Genomic DNA, 20,536 nt, shown 5'->3' with positions numbered 1-20,536 from the left:
AATTTCATGTAAAGAAACTGGCCTTCTTTCAAAACAACTAATTTTAATCATCAGTATTATTTCTAAAATACAGGAGTAAACCTAAAATAATTCTTCAGTAGTTTCTTTAATCTTAATGTACAAGGGAAAAGTCTTAGAATTGAATATCATCAAAAGGTACCCCAAAAGTTCTTACTTTTGGTATACTTCTAGCTTTATATCAAAATTATTAGTTGAAAATTTGAAAAAACAACAGTTAAAAATCAAACAACCAAATTTCAATAAAAGGACCCAAAGTTTTTAGTATATTGATAGAAACTTGCGAAAGTAGGATAATCTTATAGAGAGCAGCTGTAAACAATTTGCAGAAGGACATTATCACTTTAACAGAGCATCTTCGCTATAAAATAATTATTATTTCTGCCGTTTTGAATCTTCCCCAGAGAATATGGTTGCCAAAAGTGCACACAATGATCATTTAACTTATGCATATTATCATAATGGATTTATTATTACTTGGATTTTACACCAGATTTTCATATTCTATTATAAAGTGAACTCTGTAGCGGGCTATAATAACGATCACCTCCATCCCCCTCCTTTACTCCATCCCCTTCCCTCCTCCTGGACAAACGGCACGACCAATTAATGCAAGGGGATATTGCAACCAAAACTGACGAGAAATTTTCTCCTGTCATAATATCCACGTTTATTCTACATCCATTTTATTATAACTTATGAGATCATAAATACTTTTTAATTGAATTTAATTGCATATGATTATGCAGTAACTACAATAATTTCAAGTCTAACTTTAGTTTAGCTTACAGGAATAATTTTGGGGTATAGTCTCTTTCGTGGCAACGCCTCTTAAGGGGCGTTTCGTCATATTTTTAGAGTAGTTTTATAGGTTAAGTTGGGTTTGGTAATTGCCCTGCAGGTTTAGTTAATAAGCCCTGCAAGGTTAGAGCCCCCCGCAGTGGCTAAAAATTGGGAAAAAGCACCTGTGAAAATACTACAAAACGCCCATTAAGAGACGTTGCCACGGAAGGGACTATACCCCCTATTTTGTCCATAAGTAACTAAACACAAAATTTGAATTTGAAAATCAGTTTATGGTCAATCAAGAAGCAAAAACAAACCAACAATAAGGAACGTCCCTGAAAAGCTAAGTTAATTCAACAGTACAATAGTACAATGCAACAGACGTGACAGATAGACAGACATCCTGATACTTATCTATATAGTGTAGGAAATTTATTTTCAACTGTACTTGAAGTATTTAAATATGCGGTGTGTTAGGGTGTGAAAAGAATTCTACACAATTTCCAACAAATTGGAAATGGAAAAAAAGGGTGTGATGGATGAGGTAAATGGCTCGAATCTCGGCCCAAATAATGAAATACCTATTCTAAATATTGAACTTATTGTTGTTTAAGGATGCTGTGAGTATTGGTTTAAAAAATATGACGTAACAAAAAAAAATAGCCAATGAGAGTCCACTACGCATGCCGCCACTGGTCAATAACGGCCTCTCATTGGCTAATTTTTTTTGTTACGTCATATTTTTTAAACCAATACTCACAGCATCTTGTTTAAGTCAAATGTGCAACTTCAGGGGCATAAAAGGGCATTTTATTTGATATGTTAGGTCTTCGAAACAAAGTTCGTGAAATAAAATGTTCTTTTATCTGCAACACTTGGAATATTGGAATCTACCATAAAGGGTCGATCATACCGATCACATTAAGAAAGAAGAGTGAGAAGGGAGGGGGTTGTAGTCTTTGGTCCACTTGTCATTTTACGGGAAAGCACCGGATTCACTCTATGAATAATGCATTTGAAAATAAAACCCAGCCTAAAATATTTAGCCAAATTTCAAAGTATCTGTCCTACTCCATAATTAGAAGTATGTATGTCTGCTAAAATAAAATAATGCTATATTTCTTAACAAAATTACAAAAAATTTTACGAGTTATTAATCTTTTATTATCATTTGAAGTGTAATGTTTAAAAAAATGAAATAATAACTTCATGCTAAAATATTCATTTCAATGTTATTGTACTATTTTAGCATTGCTTCGCTTCGGCAAGCAATTTTATTTTGTTCGATAAACAGGTATACATTTTATATAACATTTAATTATTTTAACGGTATATACTATTACTAGATGCCTCACTCCAAACCACTAGGAGAAGGCGAGAGAGTTCAGGAAAACATCCAAAAACCACCCCACGATATTAAAAATATTTCCTAAAAAAAATACAACCCAAAAATTTTCAAGATCGTAAGCTTCAGACAAAATACCCTTACTACTTTGTACAATAGGATATACTGTATTAAAAAGTTTAGAAGCAAACTCTATGTTTTTTTTGAGTTACTCCTTATTATTGTCAAACCACGGCAATAGATTTATTACTCTAGATGGGCTGTCTGTTACAAATATCCGTCCAACTTAAGATTAATTCCAATAATAAGAGCGACACATTTTTCGGATAACATATAATATTGAACGATAGCTTTATCCTAAGAAATTCAACTATTAATTGCATGAAATAGTGTACTACTGCTATGTTTGATTTAAAAGAGTACTAGAATAAAAGCCTAATAGAAAAATTTGTAAGAATTCCCATAAAGTATGGACCTAACCCATACTTGTTAAAAGCTGGCAAGTGTTCTAGTTTACCTGAAATTTCTTTCTAACATTTTGTATTCTAATCAGACCCTCGGCTTCGTTCTTCTCTAAACATAAACAAAATTTTACATCAAATACTTTTTATTCTGTCTGTCTGTCAATCTTTTTTATATCTTATCTGTCAGCCAATATGAGGGTCAGTCTATTTTTCTGTATTTATATCTTCTCGTCTGTTCCACTACAACTGAATGGCAAGCTCTTTGTCTGTTTGTCCTTCAACCCAATTTGTTCAGGTGTTTGTCTGTCGGTCTCTATCTCGTTCCAGGAATAAGGTTTAGGAAAAATCGAAATATCTATAATAATATTTTTTGGGGTGGAGTGGAGGGGGGGGGGGGGGCAGATAAAAAATCGTCTTTACAACTAAGCGTTGCTCCTAAAATTTGCTTTAAATCACGTTAAAATTTTGTGAATTTTTCTTAGTTAAATTATTTGTTGGTTACAGCCGATCTCAATTAATTAATATTTCTGGTTAATATTTCTCACTGTTTGTTGTTTGTTAATGTGTCTATATGTCTATCCATGGGCCAGTTTGCCTGTCTATCTACTTATTAGCATATCTATCTATCTTGCTATCTGTCTTTCTACCTCTTAGATTCCTACCTTTTTCTGAAATTGTAGAATTTTTATCAACCAAATAGTTAAGTGCCAACATAGAGACATCTGTCATACTGAAATATCATAAAAAATTACGTTGCTACTTCAAATTTAATAAATTTCTGTGACTATTATCCGCGGATTCAAATGTTAGTCACTCGTACAGAATAATTGGCTGTTTTTCAATAATTTGAGAAAATAAATGCTACATAACCGACAGACATAGAAATCAGAGTTATTTGTAGAAGAGCTTCTCTTCTAAAAATGACCCTATAATCGAAGTCTTTTATGCCTCTAAAAAGGGGATAAATTAAAAAAACTTTTGGCCAAATACTCCAGAATGAGGTCACATTAGAGTAATGGATTTTTTTTCTAATATGATGTAATTCAAGATACTTTGGCTAAAGATTTTTTTAGTCACTATAAAGAGCTTTCATATAATTTTTAAAAACTGTTTAGATTCAAACCTGTTTATATTAGCCAGCTTTCCAAGATAAAGTAAGTCTGAATCACCCAGTGTAGCTGAAGTCTGTTTTTCTCCTAATAAAAAATTAAAAGAGTAATAGAACTTTTATAAAAATGTAAGTTTATTTACCAAAATAATTAACTATTTAGGTTTCTTATTACTAGCGAAGATACTCTATAACTCCCTTTGTTATATCATGACAAAAGGCATCCCTATCATGTGATTTATTTGTTTTCCTATGTAGGGAGATCCTACACTGCTAAGCTACTCTAAACTTAAAGTAACCTAACCTAGTCTAAAAATAGATGCAACAATATAAATTTTTAGAAAAAAAGTATGAAAATAGTTATTTCTCGCATCGTATTATAAACACCTTACCGCTAATATGATATATACAATTATAAGATAAAAACAGTTTTTTAACAACGAGATGCAGAAGGTTTAATCTAATGATTGTACATTTTTATATCCGTAGAAAACTGGATATAATACAATGCTATACATAATTTTTCAGAATGGCTGAGAAATGGTTCTAATTCACTGGATATTAATCGGTTTCGAAGCAATGTAATTATTGATTTTAACAAACTTTTTAAAAATTTGAAATATATATAAATCAAATTTACCTAATATGCCCTGAAGTACGTCATTGATATCAAGTTTGTAGGTGTCCATAATTTTTAGAAAAGATCTTCCTTTAATCAAGCAATAATAATTAATTTCCTCGCCTTTTAAATTAACAAGGATTAAAATTTAAGTAGGTAGAGATTTTTGATTTCAAATAGTCTTTAATAAGTCTAATTTAATCTAGTTTAGTTTATGTGTACTTAGACAGATGTTAGCAGTATGTGTATAAGCTTCAGAATATCTTAAGGATCCTAAATAACGTATAAGGTTTTTTTTTGTTGCTTTTCCTAATATTGCAAACACACAACCCCCACCCCACCGCCAACCACCCTTGATTATATTTATAAAAGAAAGAGGTTTTTTCATCATTTCTAATATTTTGAGGTCTCTAACCTTTGTGTTCTATTGTACCCAATATGACCTAACCTAATCTGCCCCTTATTTTAAATCTATAAATAAGGGGTGGGGGGGTTTTCTGTACTTCACTAAGCACTTGGAGGAGAACATCCTTTTTTTTTATAATTTTTAAGTAAAAAATAAGAATTAGTGATGAAATAAAGCTTATCTATGTAGTTCAAACTTATTGAAATTGTAAGTAGCTAAGCTTCTGAAAATATAAAATATATTTGTCTTTACTCAATTTATCAATTTCTGAAGAAAGAGTACGCAACTATGGGCAACGATATGGCAATTAAAGAAAATATATCTTTTTTGGATATAACCATTTTCATTCAACAAAAGTTGTTATGGCTAACATTATTAAAATAAGGTTTAATTTGGCTAAAAACTCCTTATACGGCAAAACTACATAAAATCCTTTATATACCCTATATAACCCAATTCTAATAATGAACCTAGGTCTAGTTTCTTATGTTGATGTAATATCAACAACTAGTGGTTGCTCCCCTATCATCAAAGTGCTCTGTATTCAAATGAGCAGAATGGAGCTAGAAAAATAGCTTAAACATAGATTTGTATAAATATGAAATTGAACAGGACCTATGAGAAGCTTACTTAAAATAGAGAACCCAATCAGTTCAGTAGTTATTAAGATCTTGTTAATGTTAATGTCGTGTGGGGGAGTTGCACCTGGACTGAACAGTCAACTTGTCAACTCAAGGCCAGACTCTTGGTCCTTCACCTCATACCCGTGGTATATTACATTACAGACAACCAACCCTTTGATTGCACGATCTTTGTTTGGAGATCCTAACTGTGCATGGTAATGAGTTGCGCCTGTTTGGGGCCAAGGCATTCCCCCTACTCTAACTATTTGATGTCCTGTGCCGAACAGAGCAGGTAGGCACCATTTTTAACGTCTTTGGTATGACGCGAAAGCCTAGATCTTAAGCCTAGACAAAAAAAAACCTTACCACCTTATTTATTAGGATAAGGTTTATCTGGTAAACCTGCTACTTAACGTTTAGTTCTTTAATTGATTAGCTAGAGATAGGAAGTGAAGAAGTTAGAATTTGATTATTACATTTAGGTACTTGTGGCTGCACCCTAATCATTTAGTGATAAGGTAGATTAAAACTGTCCCTTGTTATATATAGGAAGCTTCCCTAATTGGAGAACTCTATCGGTTCTTTGGTTGGGGAGATATTAACAAACAAATAAAGATACCTTACTTCTTTGAAGCTAGTAAAAGTGGCGCTTAGATTATGACGTCAAAAAAATAACCAATAAGAGGAAACTATAAATATTACCATTGGTCAATTACAGTGTATACTGGCCTCTCATTGGTTAATTTTTTTGACGTCATAATCTGTGCCGCCTCTTTTAGTAGCTTCTACTTCTTTACATAATAGGATTAAGTTAAGTTAAAAAAAAATATAAGTTTCCTAATTTTTGATCCCCCTTAAATTTTAAGATAAGAGATAAGATTTATTTTCCTCAAATAGGTACAACATGTTAATATTATTTTGCACTGAGGATTTGAGTTTTTTTAAAAGTGAAGAAGGAGTTTTAATTACGGACACTTTTTAAAATAATTTCTTTTTTGTTTAGGGTTTTTGGGGTAGCTAAGAACATAATTTTTGATAACTATAGAAATAATGAATAATAAAATAATGAATTGAATTAGCTCCGTTTTTACGGATGTTGGATGAATATAACGTCTCCAGAGAAGAGCTTTATCAAACTTTAGGAAACTTTGATAATATTAATTATGTAATTATGGATATGTGTCTTACTAGTCTAACATATTAATTGTATTCTACTAAAACTGTCAGGGATGAGGGATTGAACAATGAGCTGTTAATTCAAATTTAGAGTTCTAACTCAATATTCTAAAGACCAAATTTATCTACGAAGATTCCGACCATTCAGGTTATCTAAAAAAAGTAAACGTTGAAATAAAAATATTAAACATTAGGCTTTCCTGTCCTTTTTTACTGTGAAAAGATATGACTTTAGAAATGGTGTTTTTAGTAGCGAAGCTACTCTATAATTCGAAATGTCCGTCCGTCAGTCCGTCTGTCCGTCTGTCCGTCTGAGACAAAGTGGGGGAAACGTGATTTTCTCGGCTCCTAGAAAAGATAGACAGCTGAAATTTTTAGTGAAGATTCTTATAACATATGCCCATCTAATCTATACATTATTTTGTCCATCTGTCTGTTGTTTGGGGTGCTAGATCGATTCCTAGATTTTCATGTTTTTGTAAATTTCTCAACTCCTTTTTAAGATAATGGGCTGGAATTTTCAGGGATTGTTTAAATTTACATTCTACATATTTTCTTTAAGTTTTATTACGATTTTTTTATTAGTTGGGGTGCCAGATCGATTCCTAGATTTTTAGGTTTTCTATGGTTTACTCGATTCCTAGTCATAATTTGTGGCTGAAATTATCAGGAATTGAATATGCTCATATTCTACATATTTTTATCGAGTTTCATTAAGATTTGTCTATAAATTGCGATGCTAGATCGATTCCTAGATTTTAAAATTTTCATGGTTTTTAAGGTTGCGTGATTTTTAAGGTTTCCTTATTTCCCTATTTTATCAACATTAATGTTTATTGTATGAAACTGCTTTATAGCATTTTTTTCCGATATCCATTCATAATTTTTGAGCTTCGCTACTTATGAATGTTGTCATCCTTGTTTTTAATAATACCAAAATTGGGATTGATTTACAGTTTGCAGAAAATTACAGAAAATGTAGAATTTTTTTTTATCTCATCTATACTTTGTAAATAATTTGTGCTGGTTAGTAATAGTAAAACGTTACACAGGTTCTAGTACCCAAAATCCAAGAGAGTCAGAAATATGAATTTAGATTCATTAAACCATCCATATATCCCTGTAATATTGTAGTCTATAAAGTACAAACTTATATTAACAGGGTCATTATATAAAAAAGGACAATAATTATAAGAGATAGCTAAGTAAAACTAGTTAGAAATGTTTTCCCCGCCCATTTACTTGAAAGAGTTACTTCAACTTTATTCTTATTGTTCTAATATTTATTTTTTACTTTAAAAAGATAATATTTAAAGACAATTCGACTTAAACAAAGCAACTGTTAATTTTAAAAACTTAACTTGGCCAAGGTATATTTACTAGTAATTTATGTCCTATAACTAATTGTTTTTCCTTAAAAAGTAAATAAAAACCACAAAGTTGTTAAGCCAACGAATAAGAAAACGTTGTTATAAAACTTTTGGGACTAGTGTAATAAACAGCCCAATGTCCCCTCCCACCTGGTATATAAAGGTACTCTCCTACCCCCAATAAAACATTATCAAGAATAAAGAATAATCTAAACTTTAAATTAATAGAAAGATTCCATCGAACACAGTAATAGTGTCTGACTGATTATGACGTAACAAAAAAAGATTAGCCAATGAGAGGCCGTTATTGACCAATGGTAAAATTTATAGTGGCCTCTCATTGGCTATTTTTTTTTGTTACGTCATAATCAGTCAGACACTATTACTGTGTTCGATTCCATCAAAGCCTAGAGTCGCACCCGAGGGTTAATAAAAAGACCTGAGACCCTGTAACTAGAGTGCGTAATAATGCCTTAATCTAAGTGTCTAGTATTCCAAACTTTGGTGCTAAATCAAATCAAATAGAAAGTGACAGAGAGAGAGAGGGAGAGAGAGAGAGAGAAAGAGAGAGAAAGAGAGAGAAAGAAAGAGAGAGAGAGAGAGAGAGAGAGAGAGAGAGAGAGAGAGAGAGAGAGAGAGAGAGAGAGAGAGAGAGAGAGAGAGAGAGAGAGAGATATATAATAACTTGAAATATATTCTCACTGAATGTATCATAGATTTATTGTCAATTTCCATCCAAAAGTTAAAAGATCACCCTCAAGCCTCCATTCCCATCTCACTACATTGGTTTTAAAGTTTAAAATAACATTTTATGCAATTTGTAGATAATGTAAATTGTAGGTGAGCGGCTAACGAGATTTGATTACAGCTAAGATAAGATAAGATAAGACTCTAGTGGGCTAGGTGTCGCTTCGGGTACTAGACCTCTCCACGCACCTTGAAACATACATACAATACTTATGATTGCGGTGTAAAGCGTCCATTCACCCATCAGACAACCAACTCTCTGAGATGCACGACCTTTGTCTGAGAAGTCCCAACTGTGCATGGTAGCGAGTTGCGCCTGTTTTGGGCCAAGGCATTCCCCCCACTCTAACTATTTACGTCGCGCATCTGACATAGTAGCAGTGGGACCCATTTTTAACGTCTTTAGTTATGACGCGGTGTCGGACTGAGATTCGATCCTATCACCTTCCCGACGACGAGCGGATGCGCTACGTGTTGAGTCACGTTTTGAGCCACGGTCGCGGGTTTGATTACAGCTAACTGCAAGGAAAAATCAATCTAAGGGAAGGGGTTCAAATAATAAACTTGTACCTCCTAGTAGAATGATGTATGTCTGTCCAGCTATACGGATAAAGCATAAGATCTCACCAACTGATTAGCCAACTAGGCTCTAGGCTTTGATTTTCAGGGAATGTATATCCACTTCACACTGCAAGGCTTTAGAATATTTTTTCGTTGAGGGTGGGCTAGGGAAAGAGCCACTAGTATACTAAATCACAATAGATATATCATAAACTTTCTTCAGACTGTAATATCAAAGAGGGGACATTGGGCTGTTTATTAACCCTTAACAGTCGGGCCCCTTGCCGCACCTTAATCAGTCGGGGGAGGGGGGGGGCGTTCAACGCCCCCCCTCATTATCTCAGTTCCTATTAGAGCTAGATGGCTAAAATTTTTTGTGCAAGTCCCCTGTGTTATGATGAATTTCCGACCTTTTATAAGTCTAAGTCAATTTTCGCTTCCTTCACCCTTTTATTTAACAACCTTTGTTTTTAGGTCCTTTTTTACTTAAAAATTTCAAATGGCTGTAATTTTTTTATTTTTGAAACTAGAAGAACAATTTTTTTGCAGAAAATGTTTATTTTTATGTAAATTTTATATTTGAAATATCAAAACATAAATTTCAGCGGCCGCAGCTGTACTTGGCAGCTGCCAGCTGCCGCAGTCGGCGGTCGGCGGGAAAACGGCGGCGGATCTTTATGAAATTTTAATACATTATCTAGACATGTAAGAAAAGCTTAAGTTTAAAATTTGAAGTCTCTAAGTCAAAAATTGCGGCCACAGGAGCCTTTTAAAGATTTCTGGAGACCTGGAGGATCAGGACCTGCAGGATCATACCTGGAACCTGAAATTGACTTGAACACCTGTATTTAAGATGAGGATGTACTAGTAAAGGATATTTTAGTAATTTGGTAAGATAAAATGCTTTGTTTAAGTCAAAAAAAATATTTTATTTTTTACCTGGATGACCCTGCCAGGTTTGCTGGCATCCTGTGCCCGCCAAGATGTAGATTTTCAAAAAATTCCAACTCTCAGTTATGTGTCATACCCATACTTAAAAAGTCAAGCAGTTTGGGCTCTTTATCTTTCACACACAGAAAATGAGATAGAAAAAACCGGATGGGGGGGCCCCCCCCCCCCCCGACCGTTAAGGGTTAAACTAGTCTCCAAAATTTTATAATAACATTTTCTTATTAGTTGACTTAACAACTTTCAGGACTTTTATTGTAATTTAATTGGTTGGTTCATTAAGTTCAGTGTCTAAATTGCCACTATATGTAATCTACATGTAATGGGAAATTTTTGTGTATCATCATTCAGGATCTACAAAAATTTATTAGCCACTGTCTTATTCACTCTAGATCTCTGCTCTAATAAAGCTAAACGTAGAAAGTTGATAGTAAAATAGCAACTTCTTTTCATGTTTGTGCGCAGGTTAACGATAAACTATAAGCCATTCGCTTCTTTTTCTATACATATTCACATGGATCTAAAAAGATAAATTAATACACCACAACAATGATGATACATAAAATTATCTCTTCTGTAAATCATAATTAGTAGTTAAAACGTTTGGACACTCAACTTAATAGACAGACCAATCAAATTCAATAAAAGTCCCCAAAATTCTTAACGAACATGAAAACATTATATAAAACTTTAGTGACTATTGCTGTAGAGAAAACTTATTTTGAACATTTTTGTTCTTGTTCCAATATTAAAATGTTATAAAATTCTCCCAATTTTCAGAAAATAATGATCAATCTTAATAAATTTTCAAACTTTTTTTCTTTACGCGTCTGAGACCTCAATATTGAGATAAATTGGGTCTTAAAAACAAACTTTAGTTCATTTGCAATATTTTAACATATTTTATACATAAATGTCTAAACTCTAAACTAAGGTTTCATTAAGATTTCATCCTGAAGGTATTATAATAGAATAATAAGAAATACTGGTGGTTTCCAAGGGATCTAAAGGGACAAGACAAAGACTGAAAAATTGTTGTACACCCCTAATGATGATACACAACATTTCCAATAGCATATTTCAAATTATAGTTGTTGAAACATTTGAATATCCAATTTAATTCAACAAAAGTCCCCAATAGTGTAAAGAATAGGAGTGGGGACAAAACACCTAATTTAAAAATGCCTAACTAAAAATGCCTTACTAAAAACATCTAAGTTTAAAAATACCTAATATTAAAAACACCTACGTTAAAAACACCTAATTTAAAAACACCTAATTTATAAATGCCTAATTTAAAAACACCTAACTAAAAATGCCTAACTAAAAATACCTAATTTTAAAAATGCCTAATTTTAAAAACGCCTAATTTAAAAATACCTAATTTTAAACTATCTAAACGCCTAATTTAGAAATGCCTAATTCTAAAATATCTATTTTTTTTTTCACTAAAACACTAAAAATTTTGATAACATTAATCCAATTGGCTTATTGTTCTTGCTGAAGAATCTTGCTAGTCGATGAACCAATATGGTTCATCTTTACAATGAAGCTTCTCGTAGGTCATGGGTAGCTTTATAACGCTTTTGGGGAGGTTACCAACACCTTCCAATGAGAAATCCCCCTTTGAAAAAATCCCCCCCCCCACAATTTTTTTTATATTTCTTTAATCTTTTTTTCTATAAAACTAGAACTAAAATGGGGAATAGTCAACTATCACCCCCCAAGAAAAAAAATCAACTTACTCCCACCTTTCCCTCTATTATCTCTGACGACAGGCCATCCCCTTGACGATTTTGTAAAGCGACTTAGGTTAGGGAAGAAACCAATAAAAATTAAAACTCATTTGTCTCCATTGTCCTTCAACCTTTGATTTAACTAATTAACTTATTTCTCACGTGAGGTGCCACAAACTAATCATAATTTTTTTTTTTTTAAGTCATTTTAGTCGACGTAAACATTGAAATTGCAAATTGACAGTTTTGATAGAGGTTTTCAACATTAAAAGCCTTGTTATCTATATTTTTTTACATACTTCAAATCATTATTTTAGATTTTTCTTTCTGTCTATTAATTTGTAGGCCCTTCAAAATTCCTTCAATTGTATATGTTGATTCTCACACACTTTAAATTTGTTGTTAGGAAATAAAACATTTTTTCGAGGGAAAACAAGACAGGTTCTTAGAATTATTTGTCTATGACGATAAATGATATAAAGAACTATCTTTTTTTATTTTCATATGTAAAGAAAATTTTACATTATTAGCAGCCTAATGATTAGAAACTATAATGATAATTAATTTTTAAAAATGGACACTTATTAAGTAGCTAATAATTTCTAAAAACATGTATAACTTTAAAAGACCATAGGTCTTTTTCAAACTATATTTTGAAATTGTGGAGGGGTGGGTCGTAACCCCCCCCCCCCCTCAAGACTAAATTGAATTCACCTCCGCACTGCAATTGCCCCTAGAGGCCTCTAGGGGGCGTATCCGCCGGTTTAATATAATTAACAACAGTTTTAAGATATGCTTAGAATTAGGTTTTTTTAATTTAGATATTTTAAAATTAGGCATTTTTAAATTTAGGTAATTATAGTTAGGTGTTTATAAAATTAGGCATTTTTAAAATTAGGTGTTTTGTCACATTAGGCATTTTTAAGATTAGGTATTTTTAAATTAGACATTTTTAAATTAGGTATTTATAAATTAGGTGTTTTGTCACATCAGACATTTATAAAATTAGGCATTTTTAAATTAGGTATTTTTAAATTAGGTGTTTTGTCCCCACTCCTAAAGAATAAGAAAACATTATCATAAAACTTCGGGGACTAGTGTAATATACAGCCCAATGTCCCCTCCCTCTCTTTGTGTTTCTCGTTTTAATTTCAAATAAATTGGAAGTAAGGTGCGGGGGGGGGGCGTTAGGTTAGTAGTTTTTGTGAGACAGGTTATGTTTTGCACAGGGTAGCTCTGAAATGTTAAAGAACTCCAGGTGTAGGCCCCGCAGTGTTATGAATTACATTTTTTTTACATTGTTTGTACCAAACTGTTTTATGATTCATCATGCATTTTTTAAATAGTGTAAAGTCTGTCTGTAATATTCTATCAAACGACTAAAACATTTGAAGAGCAACCTCGCTCTAAAGTCTAAAAATTGGTTAAAAAAAATGAAGGACGTCGCCTTTGAAGTTGAAACTTTTCTTTGGGAATAAAACATTCTCTGTCAGTCAAACTTCAAACTAAAATCGGTGCTTTCCCTCAAAGTGCATATCGAGCACCTGTACCCTCTACCCTTATTATTGAAATAAATTAACAAATGATATATTTTTCCTATGCTCAACCCATGCGAGATGACCTAAACCAGCGGTGCCCTAACACTACAAAGCTACCATGTATCAAAAACAACCTAACTAAAAGAAATGAATTAACAAACAAAAAACCGCATCGTCTTATTTAAAATTAATTTTTTTAAAAAAGGGGTGTAGTTCTGTGATCAACTTGGCAATTAGAGGGAAATCGCCCTACAATCTTTCAAACTATTCTATAAAATTATTTTCCTTGTCTAAAATACATTTGTCTAATAGAATTTAGAATTTTTAATGAATTTTGTCTTATATAATTGAACAAGTACGGAAATACTGTATAGGATCATTTTTCGTTTAATATAGGACAAAATAATGGATTATTGAATAATGACTAAAATTTTATAGTTATTCAAAGTTTTATATCAAAGAACCCGCAGATAAAGGTTTCTAAATAAAAATATAGTTTTTCAAAAATAAGAATACACAATAAACTATATATCGGACTTTCTTAAAAAATTAATTATTGAGATGTCTGGCTTATAAAGACGAATATTTTCTGGTTACTTATTATTATTATTATTTGTTAAAGTAATTGCGCAATATCTTTGAAAATATAAGAAAAAATAAATATGGCGTTTTAGTTGTTTCCCTCAAAGCGCATATTTAGACACAGAAAAACTCCCTTTCTTTGTTATAAAATGAAAATTTGGGATTTACAGGATATCCCCGCAGGGTTAAAACAACGCAGGTATAGCCCTGTAGACCCTTCGCAGGGGTTAGACATAGAACAAAATACACTCTCCCTTATTTATTTTTTTTTAAATAAAGGAGGGGAGTGTTTCTGTGCTCGCTATGCATCTTGAGGGAATTTTTTTTGAGGCGTGAAATTAATTGTTATCATTGCCTACTGCTTCTCTTTCATACTTTTGAGGCAAGCCATTGTATTTCTCTTTTATCCTCTCTATCTCATCTAATGCACCTAAAAATATACATAAATTAGGGATGTAAAAACAATGGAAGATAAATTGACATTAGTTTTACCCCAAGATTAACCAGGAAATTATCAAATTTTTACCTTTTTAAATAACGGTGAGTCCCTTGTAAGTAAATAATAAATAAACGATATTGTCGCCCCCCTTCAATGTTTTTGTGTTTTTTTGGCGATTTTTGGGAAGGGTGGTGGTAGCCTTTTTCAATATTTATAAACCTTCTTAAGACCTATAAGAAGCTATCCTGTCAGGGAGAACTATATCGGTTCAGTGGTTATCGAGATCCTTTAGTACATACCAGCATACATACATCCTGTTACTTTATTCAAATATTACCTTGATAATTAATTTTATCAATATTCTTCTCCATAACTTTGTAAAAAACTGTAATTCTCTTCAGTAACTAAATGATAAAACAAGGATAACAACAACAATAAGTAGCAAAGCACAAACTTATACAGAAAATATCCATAAAGGTCAAATAAACGGACTGTCAAAGTAAGTTATTTAGTAGATCTCCAAAAAATTGTATCTGAAGAATTTTCATAATCCGATTAATATCCTCTGGATTAAGACCGGTTCTCCGCTATACTGAAAAAAATGTATAGCATCGTATTACAAACAATTTTCCATGAATATTAAAATAAAAATCATAAAAATAATACCAGTTTTGTTACCCCGTGCATTCGGTCCCACGGGCCTAACAAAACTGGTTTTATTTCTATAATCTCTCATTCAATATCCGCAGAAAGCTGTCTATAATACAATGTAATATATAAAATGTAATACAAAAAAAACACTTCTGGAGTATGCAAAATAAATAATACTTTATGTTAACAATTTACTTTTTCAACTTTTTGAAATGATGATTTAGACTAGTGGTTGGACAGGCTTACAAAAAGACACAATATATAGAGCAGCGCTTCTAATTAATTTATGATTTGTATTCGTAATAAGTTACATGAAAATGAATTTCAAATATTTGAAATTAAAATATCAAATAGAATAACAATGAGAATTTTGAATATCAAGTAATTTAAATTGTTTGATTGGTTTAAGGAAAATACATAAAAATGTGCTCAATATTTAAATGTTTTTAGTAACATCTACTATAAGTTTGATATTAATTAAAAGACACCATATAAAAATATCAAAAATTGTAGTCTTTTTGTAATTTATGATTTAGTTCTACTATTATTGTCCAATAAACTTTGCTTTTACTTTTCTTACTGTGACTAAAAATGTTTGTATGTAAGCGTTGTTTATTGGAAATTCGTCCTTGTTTTTAAAGTGCTTAGCAAGCAAAGAATCCCATCACCTCTTATTTATGAAATAAACTAAAAATGTGGTGTCCTAACACTGCGAGGCTACCAAATAATCTAACCTAAAGTAGAACACGAACAACCACCTCCAAAATATTTTCAATTTGATCCAAATAAAGGGGGGGGGGGGAGGGTTCAGTGCCCGACTAGGAACTTTAAAGGATACCGACCTATAACTGTTATTGTTACCTGAAAATTATAGATAGGATTTCCAATAATGTTATCAACAATAGTTTCTTCTGGACACTCTGATATATCTCCACACTCTGCACTGTATACCTAATACAAGAATCATAATAGTTTCCTCTGGACACTCTAATATATCTCCACACTCTGCACTGTATACCTAATACACAAATCATAATAGTTTCCTCTGGACACTCTAATATAGCTCTATACTCTGCACTGTATACCTAATACAAGAATCATAATAGTGTCCTCTGGACACTCTAATATATCTCCATACTCTGCACTGTATACCTAATACAAGAATCATAATAGTTTCCTCTGGACACTCTAATATATCTCTATACTCTGCACTGTATACCTAATACAAGAATCATAATAGTTTCCTCTGGACACTCTAATATAGCTCCACACTTTGCACTGTATACCTAATACAAGAATCACAATCATAAAAAAGTAAATACAAAAATAGAAAGCAATCATTTTTAGTAATCAAACTTTCAAAAACTTGTTTGCTTCCTGTCCTAAAAATTACTTTCCATTTGAATTTGGCAGATTTTCTTTTTTGCAAAATTACTTCAAACAAACTAGTTTTTATTAGAGAAATTACTAACTAGCAAAACAAGTAAGCTAACAATTATAAAAGCAAGGCTTTACAAAGCTACAATAAAGCTTTGATAATCGTACTTGAAATAAGAATCCTTAACATAAAGTAAAAGGATGTTGGTCTGTTTGTTTGTCTGCTAACCGATGAACCGATCGGGTTCTCCTTGACAGGGTAGCTTCTCATAGGTCCCAGGAAGGTTTATAACTAATTTGGGGGAGAGTACCAACACCCTCCCGAGCGAAATCGAACCTAGAAAAAAAACACCCGCACTAAAAAAATAAAAAGTAGGGTTGGGAGGGTGGGTGTCGACCCCCTTCAAATTTTTTACTTTTTTAAAGTCTAAATTAAAAAATGGGTTTAGGATTAAACTTCCCCCTCCTTAAGGAACCTAGTAATAGTGTCTAACTTTTTATCTTTGTGACGTAACAAAAATCGAAGGATGAGAGGGGAGGTGGAGGTGGGAAAGGAAACCCCTAAAAAAGAGATGGATTTTTGGGGTATAGTCCTTTTCACGACATCCCTCCATAAGGAGCGATTCGTCGTATTTTTAAAATGGCTTTTTATAGGTTATTTTAGGTTAGGTTAGGTTATATTGTGTTAGGTGATTGCCCCACAGGGTTAGGTAATTGGCCCCGCAGGGGCTAGAAATAGGAGAAAAGCTACTGTGAAAAATACGAAGAATCGCTCCTTATGGAGGGATGTCGTGAAAAGGACTATACCCGATTTTTGTTACGTCACAAAGATAAAAAGTTAGACACTATTACTAGGTTCCTCCTTAAGTGCTCCTTGAGGTCTCTAGGGGCGTAGCTAGAGTTAAAAATAATGGTAATAGAACAAAAATTAATAATAAGAATACCTTATTAATGGCGGCTTCATATTTATTGATAGAATTAACCGCCTTCTCCATTCTTTCTGACAGGCCTTTCAATACTTCGGCTATCTCCATCTCTTGTTCAATCTTGAAAAAAAAAACAATAATTAAGGACGTACTATTCATGATAATTAATATTGTAATTTAAAAGTTAAAATAGTAAAAGTATTTCATACTACATAAAACAAATAATTATTATAAAAGAATAACAGGATCTGTATCTATCTTTGGGCGCTAAAGGATCTCGCTTATCGCTGATCAGGTGTAATTCCTCTTTACAATGTAGCTTCTCATAGGTCCTGGAAAGGTTTATTACTATTACGTTGGAGGGTATCACCACCCAACCAAGAGTACTCCCCACAAGATATAATGACCACCCGCCCCTTTTTTTCTTTTTAAAACAAAACTAAAATTGAAAGTAGGAGTGTAAATTTCTCCCTTCCCCAATTCAAGTGGCTAATTAGATGATACTGTCAAACGACCAGAACGCGTTCTCATTTAAAGGCTAAAATCGCATAGGACCTCCATCAAATAAAAAGTCCTAAGATGCTATTGGCACAGCCAATAGTATCTTTTATTTTCATCAGCGTTTCCCTAATAAATTAGACAACCTCTTACAGCATATTATAAGAAAAATACTGGGTTTGGCAACCGCGCCTCAGCCGCGCATAAGCCTCAGTTTTAAACCTGCTTGTGGGCAGAAAAAGAAATTTCAGAAAGAAGGATTGTCTGCTAAAGAGCAGTTTTTACATCCAGCTGAATTTTATAGTGATAAAATGACGATTTCACTGAGGCTTACACGTGGCTACCGATCCCTGGAAAAATATATCAAATCTATTTTAGGAAAAATTAAAGATTTATTATCCTCTTATTAAAAAACCGATGAGACAAATAACAGTTTATAATAATTGTAGAGTAGCTTCCCAACAAAGTATATGTATGTATAACAATAATACCTGAGGCTGCCATGATGAGTAACAAATAAGAGCCTGGCATAGCAGCAGTATCGCAAACAACATATTTACTTTAACTATGAACATTTTGAAAGTTAATTGATAAATATTTTTACAGAAAATCTTTTTATTTTGTTCACATTTTAGTCTGAAAATAACAATAACAAAATATCTATTCGTAAAAAGTTTGATCTCTTAATTTTCTTCTATAAGTTATTCTGAAATAACTAGGACTAGTAAATTTAATCGGTGATTAGAGAACACAAAAATTGTAAAACTGTTTCAATGAAGAAAATGAGATATTGATAATTAACTTCTGACAGGTTTAAGTAAATTAACCAATACTTTTTATTTGATAAAAAGACATTGTAATCATAAATTAAGGAGAAGTATGTCCTTAAGTGGCACAGCTAAAACACACGTATTGCATTTATTTTTAAAATCAGTAAAATGGTATTAAGTAGAAATGTAGAAAATGGTCTTAATTGAAAAAAATGATATTATAGTACCCAGCATATACTTTTATCGCATTATTTTAAGGAACATGTCGCATTAATACGTCCTTAATGACGTAACTTTATTATTACTATACAAATGACGTTTCATATTTTTTAAATTTTTTAAAAAGACGTATTGTGTACCAAAAACACGTCGTTATCTTTAAAAAAACGTCACCAAAAAAAATATAAATAATAACAATATTTTGAATTTAATGACATTTTATCTTAAATAAAGACACATTGACACGTCAATTTTTCCTTTAAAACGTCCAGAAAAACAAGATGGCCGCCAAACTTTCAAAATTGTATTATAATTTTTTATTATTTGTGGTAAATAAAATGATTAAATTTAATTCAATTTAAATCATTTAAGGCTGTATTAAGACGTCGAATTTTTATAAAACGACAAAAAAAACAATATGGCTACCAAATTTGGTAATGTATTATTTACTTACAAACAAAATAGTAGAAATAATTCAGGGTTAAAATTAATCTAACAATTTTGAATCAAACACATAATATGTTTCTATTATTTCATTACTTACTGAAAAGTTTCATGACCTATATATATGGTTCTATTCTTTCTAGAAGGTCTCACCAAAAAAATTAGTTTTCATAATATACATGCATAAAGGAACTAAAATATAAATTCATAGTGGTGTCTGTAGTACTAATATCCTTCATTTCATCACAAAATAATAATTGTCAAATTAAAAATAAGGTCAAAACATTGAGAAAACAAAGCTAAACAATTAGTGATTTTAACTGCCATCTGGTGTCAAAATCAGTAACTATTTGATCCATTTCCTTTTTAAATTTATATAAGATCATTTTAATGCGTCCTTATTTATCAATATGTCATTTAAATTATTTAATTAATAAAGATGACTTATTACAAATAAAGGACGTTTTGGTTCCACATTATTTATTTTATTTACTGTCACATTAATAAGTAATTTTATAACATATATTAATATGTGGAAAAAATAGAATATGACGTATTGAAACAACCTTAGTTTTTATATTTAATCAGGCATTAATTTGTAATTTATTTTTTTAAGAAAAATAATGGCAAATAAAAAACAATTAAGGCCATATTAATAAGTCATTTTCTTTAAATACGTCACAAAAAAGACGTATTGAAAATTAACGACATGTCAATGCAACATTTCTAAAGAAACAAAACCACTTTAGTAGATGCTGGGTAATAATTCAATATCTATGTCGAATGTTCATGTCCCTGCAGCCTAGCAGGAAGAACAAGGTGTAACCACGTACATTTGTCATACATACTTATCATGTGTTCATTGCATTTAAATAGACAACAAGGATGACAATATCTAAGTTGCGAAGCAAGTAATTAAATATAAATCTTGTAATTAGCTGATTAAATCGCATTTATTGAATATTTTCAAGAAGCATTAAACTTCTAAAATAATCCATTATATTCGAGAAATCTTTTCCCTCTAATTATATCTTATTTCTAGACGGACGGACAGACAATTGTTATTGTAGAGTATCTTTCCTGTTAAAAAGCTTGATGGTTAAAACTACTACTGTCATGTCTATTTATCATATGTTGCATTTTAAAAAGCGATGCTATTCTACAGTTCATTTGTGTTGGTCTGTA

At 31.7% G+C, this 20,536-nt stretch overlaps 1 protein-coding gene across 1 annotated transcript in view; it reads right to left on the bottom strand.

Moving 5' to 3' along the window:
• The window catches only part of LOC145326251 (prolyl 4-hydroxylase subunit alpha-1-like), a 50,211-nt gene extending 31,661 nt beyond the window's left edge, over positions 1-18,550 (bottom strand). Inside the window, exons 1-9 of the mRNA XM_080169456.1 lie at positions 18,410-18,550; positions 17,439-17,540; positions 15,979-16,068; positions 14,804-14,870; positions 14,383-14,457; positions 4,362-4,430; positions 3,737-3,809; positions 3,276-3,343; positions 2,667-2,722 (exon numbers count right to left, since the gene is read on the bottom strand). Of these exons, the coding sequence (XP_080025582.1) occupies positions 2,667-2,722; positions 3,276-3,343; positions 3,737-3,809; positions 4,362-4,430; positions 14,383-14,457; positions 14,804-14,870; positions 15,979-16,068; positions 17,439-17,540; positions 18,410-18,493 (684 nt within the window). The 5' untranslated portion in view covers positions 18,494-18,550. The remainder of the gene's footprint in view (positions 1-2,666; positions 2,723-3,275; positions 3,344-3,736; positions 3,810-4,361; positions 4,431-14,382; positions 14,458-14,803; positions 14,871-15,978; positions 16,069-17,438; positions 17,541-18,409) is intronic.
• Between the last annotated feature and the right edge of the window lie 1,986 nt (positions 18,551-20,536).

This window comes from Acartia tonsa, chromosome 8 (genome assembly GCF_053477335.1).
Source record: "Acartia tonsa isolate MP-2025a chromosome 8, ASM5347733v1, whole genome shotgun sequence".
In the NCBI taxonomy this organism is placed as follows: Eukaryota; Metazoa; Arthropoda; class Copepoda; order Calanoida; family Acartiidae; genus Acartia; species Acartia tonsa.
The sequence above is the reverse complement of the archived record's forward strand: the minus strand, read 5'-3'. Positions and strand labels throughout refer to the sequence as shown.